General features: G+C 29.8%; 2 protein-coding genes across 2 annotated transcripts; both read right to left on the bottom strand.

Annotated features, from left to right (window-relative positions):
* Positions 1 to 3533: 3533 nt before the first annotated feature.
* LOC17895701 lies at positions 3534 to 3894 on the bottom strand. Its single transcript, XM_006301281.2, has one exon. The coding sequence runs from the start codon at positions 3892 to 3894 to the stop codon at positions 3547 to 3549; it is 348 nt and encodes a 115-aa protein (XP_006301343.1). The 3' UTR covers positions 3534 to 3546.
* A 1877-nt stretch (positions 3895 to 5771) lies between these two features.
* On the bottom strand, positions 5772 to 6119 carry LOC17894031. The gene has a single exon (XM_006301274.1). The coding sequence runs from the start codon at positions 6117 to 6119 to the stop codon at positions 5772 to 5774; it is 348 nt and encodes a 115-aa protein (XP_006301336.1).
* Between the last annotated feature and the right edge of the window lie 1210 nt (positions 6120 to 7329).

Genomic DNA, 7329 nt, shown 5'->3' with positions numbered 1-7329 from the left:
CCAAAGTTACTATATCTCGTAGCGTATAAGAAAATAACTTAATTAATGAGAAGGAGTTTCATTTCTTCATAAATAAATATACTATAAGCGTTTTAAATTTGTATCAGAAAATATAGTTTTAAAATTTATTGAAAATTTTTAATACAACTAAAATATCATGCTTAATATTTTTTTAACTGTGGTAAATCATATACATTTCTAATCTAAATTATTAAGTATTAGGTTGAGAAACAGTATATATGATTTTACATATAGTAATTTGTTTTTTCATATACTTATCTTTCATTTCTTATATACGATTGGCTATCTCACATTTATTATTCACATTAATAAAATTAATTTTAATTATTTATAAATCACCACATAATCTTTTCCTGTGTTTTGGCCTCACTCACACAGTTCAAACAACCACTTCCAGAAGGTAACCATCTTTTGACTACTCCAACATAAGCACGCTTAACTGTGGACTTCTCTCAGGACCATTGACCGAAAAGATAAGTAAACTTTGGTGATATAAGTGGCCAAATCAATTCATTTAAACCTCTACGCAAATTGGGGTGTCTCGATGTTTTTCCAAAAAAAAAGATGTTACCTATGATTTATGGATCTTTTCAAAGATGAAAGAAACAATATTTGTAAATCGAACTGCAGAAAAAAGATTAATAGATTTGTCGATTAAGATCGTGGTTAAAACTGAACAAATTAAACTTGAATGAGGTAAATGGTTAAGTCGGTTTCAACCTATTTCACTTGTGGTTTAGGAGTCTAATCAAAGCTTTTCCCTAGTATGATATGGTTCTAGCACTAGCATACATATCATTTTCTAAACAATACATATCTAAGTCCGCAATTTATTCTTATGTACCAAACATCTTCAAGTTGTTTTTATATTTCAAAACTGAGAATAATTTTTGTTGTTTCAATCGATTATATTCTACCAGTTTTAAATTTAAGGAATCGATCATAAAAAAAAGAGTAACAAAAATTAGATATTTTACTTTTGTCTTCAAAATTTGCAAAAAAAACTTATTTCAGTAGTGGAATAAAATTTAGAAAATAATATTGAATTGTACAATTGGTGTATTAGAAATATATAATTAGAAATATAATCCATTCAACAAAACTTGTACGTCCTACTATTATCTATTTTTTTTTTATGTTTTAAGTCATATCAGACTTTTTTTATTCCTTTGTTTTAAATTAATAATTTAAAGTTAAGTTATTCATTTTAAAATAGATTTACTTTGGTTTTTCTTATAAAGGTAAAAATGTATATATTTCCGATAATATAAATGGTACAACAATTAAATAATCAATTTATGTTCAAAATCATTTAAGCCGATTTAGAAATTGTGACACAATGAGCCCACAAGTCATCACTCTTCTTCAAATATTGTGATTCACGGGCAATTAAGGCTGGTCTATCAGCAATATATTTAATGAGAGTGTCGTGGCACAATTTTCCTTCTTGAACAAGATCGTGGCAGCAAGAATCCGTGATGGTTGCATTTCCAAAAACAACGGCGATTATATCCAAGGCACACTTAGGGGAGATTTTAACAAGACAAGTATCCCATGACGATTTTGCTTCGTTGTCATCGACTGAATATACTGGAACAAAAGGGTCAAACCAGAGCTACAACAATGAATAGCATACTGATCTGGGAGTTAATTTAGCCATATCAGATTACACGAGAAATTTACACACTAATTTTCTTGTATGAAAGTATGTGATCAAGTTTGTTTTGTATTTGATATTTTAGACACAAACCTGAATAAGCTATTTATAGGTAAATTCAAAACCCAAAACTACTATATCTCGTAGCGTATAGAAAATAACTTAATTAATGAAAAGGAGTTTCATTTCTTCATAAATAAATATACTATTAACGTTTAAATTTGTATCTGAAAATATAGTTTTAAAATTTATTGAAAATTTTTAATACAACTAAAATATCATGCTTAATATTTTTTTAACTGTGGTAAATCATATACATTTCTAATTTAAATTATTAAGTATTAGGTTGAGAAACAGTATATATGATTTTACATATAGTAATTTGTTTTTCATATACTTATCTTTCATTTCTTATATACGATTGGCTAGCTCACATTTATTATTCACATTAATAAAATTAATTTTAATTACTTATAAATGCCATCACCGATATGTTTTTGTTAACTCTTTTTTAAGGGTTAAAATAAGATTAAACTAAGTAGTTTAGGTATTAAAATCAAGCAGAAAATAATTTGGATTGATTTTGGCTAGTTTCCCGCTGTATACATAAGTTGTGCTAATTCTTTTTAAAAATGGTTTACAGTTTGCTTATAATTTTGTAGGAAAGTGACATGTGGTGTCGACAGCTAATGACTATGCAACAAGTGGAGATGTATGTAACTCCCCGACCCTCACATCTCAAGTGGTCCCCATGTTCACTCGTAGTCGATGGGCTCACCTCTCTTAATGGGCATTACGTCCTCTCACTAGGCCCTTGAGCTCATCCTATCTGACCCTCGGTTTGCTACACAAAGGAGGTTTAAATTATTGGTTATTAATAATACAAATCACCACATACTATTTTCCTATGTTTTGGCCTCACTCACACAGTTCAAACAACCACTTTCAGAAGGTCACCCATCTTTTGACTACTCCAACATAAGCATGCTTAACTGTGGAGTACTCTCAGTACCATTGACCGAAAAGATAAGTAAACTTTGGTGATATAGGTGGCCAAATAAATTTATTTAAACCTCTATGCAAATTGGGGTCTCTCGATGTTTATCCAAAAAAAAAAGATGTTACCTATGATTTATGGATCTTTTTCAAAGATAAAAGAAACAATATTTGTAAATCGAACTGCATAAAAAATATTAATAGATTTGTCGATTAAGATCGTGGTTAAAACTGAATAAATTAAACTTGAATGAGGTAAATGGTTAAGTCGGTTTCAACCTATTTCACTTGTGGTTTAGGAGTCTAATCAAAGCTTTTCCCTAGTATGATATGGTTCTAGCACTAGCATACATATCATTTTCTTAACAATACATATCTAAATCCGCAATTTATTCGAACGTACCAAACATCTTCAAGTTTCTGTTCATTTTTCAAAACTGAGAATATAATTTTTGTTGTTTCAATCGATTATATTCTACCAGTTTTAAAATTAAGGAATCGATCATAAAAAAAGAGTAACAAAAATTAGATATTTTACTTTTGTCTTCAAAATTTGCAAAAAAACTTATTTCAGTAGTGGAATAAAATTTAGAAAATCATATTGAATTTTACAATTGGTGTATTAGCAATATATAATTAGAAATATAATCCATTCAACAAAACTTGTACGTCCTACTATTATCTACTTTTTATTATGTTTTAAGTCATATCAGATTTTTTTTTATTCCTTTGTTTTAAATTAATAATTTGAAGTTAAGTTATTCATTTTCAAATAGATTTACTTTGGTTTTTCTTATAAAGGTAAAAATATAGATATTTCCGATAATATAAATGGTACAACAATTAAATAATCAATTTATGTTCAAAATCATTTAAGCCGATTTAGAAATTGTGACACAATGAGCCCACAAGTCGTCACTCTTCTTCAAATATTGTGATTCACGGGCAATTAAGGCTGGTCTATCAGCAATATATTTAATGAGAGTGTCGTGGCACACTTTTCCTTCTTGAACAAGATCGTGGCAGCAAGAATCCGTGATGGTTGCATTTCCAAAAACAACGGCGATTATATCCAAGGCACACTTAGGGGAGATTTTAACAAGACAAGTATCCCATGACGATTTTGCTTCGTTGTCATCGACTGAATATACTGGAACAAAGGCACAAACCATAGCTACAACAATGAATAGCATACTGATTTGGGAGTTAAATTTAGCCATATCAGATTACACGAGAAAATTACACACTAATTTTCTTGTATGAAAGTATGTGATCAAGTTTGTTTTGTATTTGATATTTTAGACACAAACCTGAATAAGCTATTTATAGGTAAATTCAAAACCCAAAACTACTATATCTCGTAGCGTATAAGAAAATAACTAAATTAATGAGAAGGAGTTTCATTTCTTCATAAATAAATATACTATTAACGTTTAAATTTGTATCTGAAAATATAGTTTTAAAATTTATTGAAAATTTTTAATACAACTAAAGTATCATGCTTAATATTTTTTTTTAACTGTGGTAAATCATATACATTTCTAATCTAAATTATTAAGTATTAGGTTGAGAAACAGTATATATGATTTTACATATAGTAATTTGTTTTTCATATACTTATCTTTCATTTCTTATATACGATTGGCTACCTCACATTTATTATTCACATTAATAAAATTACTTTTAATTATTTATAAATGCCATCACCGATATATTTTTGTTAACACTTTTTTAAGGGTTAAGATAAGATTAAAATAAGTATTTACAAAATAACATGAATTTCACATGAGCTATATACTAGGAAAATAGCCAAAATCAACTGAGACTATTTGCTGGCGATTTTTTTAATACCCAAACTACGATATCAGACAAATATCACACATAAACTCACTAAAAATATAAATTCCCAACCTTAACAACATGAAATTAGCCAAAACCAATATTTGCGGAAACATCGTGAGTTAACCGCTTAACGATAAAGACTCAGCCAACACCGTAGCTATGACGGGGCATCAGAGTTAAGTAAAACAACATCATTTCTTGAGTTAGGATTTTTGAATGGGCGTTTGCTACACAAAGGAGGCTTAAATTATTGGTTATTGATCCTACAAATCACCAAATAATCTTTTCCTATGTTTTGGTCTCACTCACACATTTCAAACAACCACTTCCAGAAGGTCACCCATCTTTTGACTACTTAAACATAAGTACGCTTAACTGTGCAGTTCTCTCAGGACCATTGACCGAAAAGATATGTACGCTTTGGTGATATAGGTGGCCAAATCAATTCATTTAAACCTCTACGCAAATTGGGGTCTCTCAATGTTTTTCCAAAAAAAAAGATGTTACCTATGATTTATGGATCTTTTTCAAAGATAAAAGAAACAATATTTTGTAAATCGAACTGCAGAAAAAAGATTAATAGATTTGTCGATTAAGATCGTGTCTAAAACTGAATAAATTAAACTTGAATGAGGTAAATGGTTAAGTCGGTTTCAACCTATTTCACTTGTGGTTTAGGAGTCTAATCGAAGCTTTTCCCTAGTATGATATGGTTCTAGCACTAGCATACATATCATTTTCTTAAAAATACATATCTAAATCCGCAATTTATTCGAATGTACCAAACATCTTCAAGTTACTGTTTATATTTCAAAACTGAGAATATAATTTTTGTTGTTTCAATCGATTATATTCTACCAGTTTTAAATTTAAGGAATCGATCATCAAAAAAGAGTAACAAAAATTAGATATTTTACTTTTGTCTTCAAAATTTGCAAAAAAAACTTATTTCAGTAGTGGAATAAAATTTAGAAAATAATATTGAATTGTACAATTTGTGTATTAGCAATATATAATTAGAAATATAATCCACTCAACAAAACTTGTACGTCCTACTATTATATACTTTTTTTTATTATGTTTTAAGTCATATCAGATTTTTTTTTATTCCTTTGTTTTAAATTAATAATTTAAAGTTAAGTTATTCATTTTCAAATAGATTTACTTTGGTTTTTGTTATAAAGGTAAAAATATAGATATTTCCGATAATATAAATGGTACAACAATTAAATAATCAATTTATGTTCAAAATCATTTAAGCCGATTTAGAAATTGTGACACAATGAGCCCACAAGTCGCCACTCTTCTTCAAATATTGCGATTCACGGGCAATTAAGGCTGGTCTATCAGCAATATATTTAATGAGAGTGTCGTGGCACACTTTTCCTTCTTGAACAAGATCGTGGCAGCAAGAATCCGTGATGGTTACATTTCCAAAAACAACGGCGATTATATCCAAGGCACACTTAGGGGAGATTTTAACAAGACAAGTATCCCATGACGATTTTGCTTCGTTGTCATCGACTGAATACACTGGAACAAAGGCACAAACCAGAGCTACAACAATGAATAGCATACTGATCTGGGAGTTAAATTTAGCCATATCAGATTAAACGAGAAATTTACACACTAATTTTCTTGTATGAAAGTATGTGAGCAAGTAACCTGAATAAGCTATTTATATGTAAATTCATAGTTACTATATCTCGTAGCGTATAAGAAATTAACTTAATTAATGAGAAGGAGTTTCATTTCTTCATAAATAAATATAATATTAAAGTTTAAATTTTTATCTAAAAATATAGTTTTAAATTTATTCAAAAACTTTAATACAAAAAATATCATGTTTAATATTTTTTTAATTGTGGTAAATAATATACATTTCTAATCTAAATTTTTAGCGAGTGTCGATCGACACCAACTTTCTTTCTCGCGAGTGTAGATCAACACCATCGGAAGGTGTCGATCGACACTACTCGTCAGATTGGGTTTTATATTGATTGTTCATGGATTGTTTGATGCTTGTGTTGGTTAATGCATGAATGTGTTTCATTATTGCTTGTGTGTATAGCCAGTAGTAGGATGATTGTCTCACTAAGTATTTCTTGAAATACTTATGCATCTCGTTTCTTTGATGTAGGTAAAGGAAAAGTGTGATTTGTGGAATCATGGCGAGGGGCTCGTCGTTTGTCTTTGGAATAATATTTGAACTGTTATGATGTTAGCCTGGAATTTAGAAACATGTTAGGGTGGTATTTATATTTCTGGATGATGACTATTTTGGTTATGGTTGAAATGTTGGTTTAATGCAATTGAATCATTTGGATTATTTGGTTAAGCCATTCGCTGGTTAATGATGATTGGATTGGTTTATTTGTGAGCACCTAATTTAATTGTTTTGTTCCGTTTAATTGGTTTAGATTGATTAGGAGCGATTTAGTTGGTTTAGTTGGTTAAAATTGATTAGGAATGGTTTAGCTGGTTAGCTGGTTTGAATTAATTGAGTTAATCTAGTTTGCATGCTTAAGAAAAAAAACGGATTTGGTCTTTACAGACCATAAGAGTCTGAAGTACGTTTTCACCTAACCATATTTGAATTTGAGGCAGAGGTGGTGGATGGTGTTGGTTGTAGATTATGATCTTGAGGTATCTTACCACCCCGGTAAAGCTAATCTGGTTGTAGATGCCTTGAGTAAGAATAGGGCGGGTTCAACTCGAGGGCAAGATATGGAGACCTTGGTGCAAGAAATCAGCACCCTACGGTTGTGTGCTACTTCTCAGGAGCCACTAAGGTTAGAGGCAGGTAACCAAGC

This window comes from Capsella rubella, unplaced genomic scaffold (genome assembly GCF_000375325.1).
Source record: "Capsella rubella cultivar Monte Gargano unplaced genomic scaffold, Caprub1_0 scaffold_2, whole genome shotgun sequence".
Classification (NCBI taxonomy): domain Eukaryota; kingdom Viridiplantae; phylum Streptophyta; class Magnoliopsida; order Brassicales; family Brassicaceae; genus Capsella; species Capsella rubella.
The sequence above is the reverse complement of the archived record's forward strand: the minus strand, read 5'-3'. Positions and strand labels throughout refer to the sequence as shown.

Excerpts from the sequence above, each read along its gene's own strand:
- LOC17895701 (XM_006301281.2), bottom strand. The coding sequence starts at position 3,894 with ATGGCTAAATTTAACTCCCAAATCAGTATGCTATTCATTGTTGTAGCT.
- LOC17894031 (XM_006301274.1), bottom strand. The coding sequence starts at position 6,119 with ATGGCTAAATTTAACTCCCAGATCAGTATGCTATTCATTGTTGTAGCT.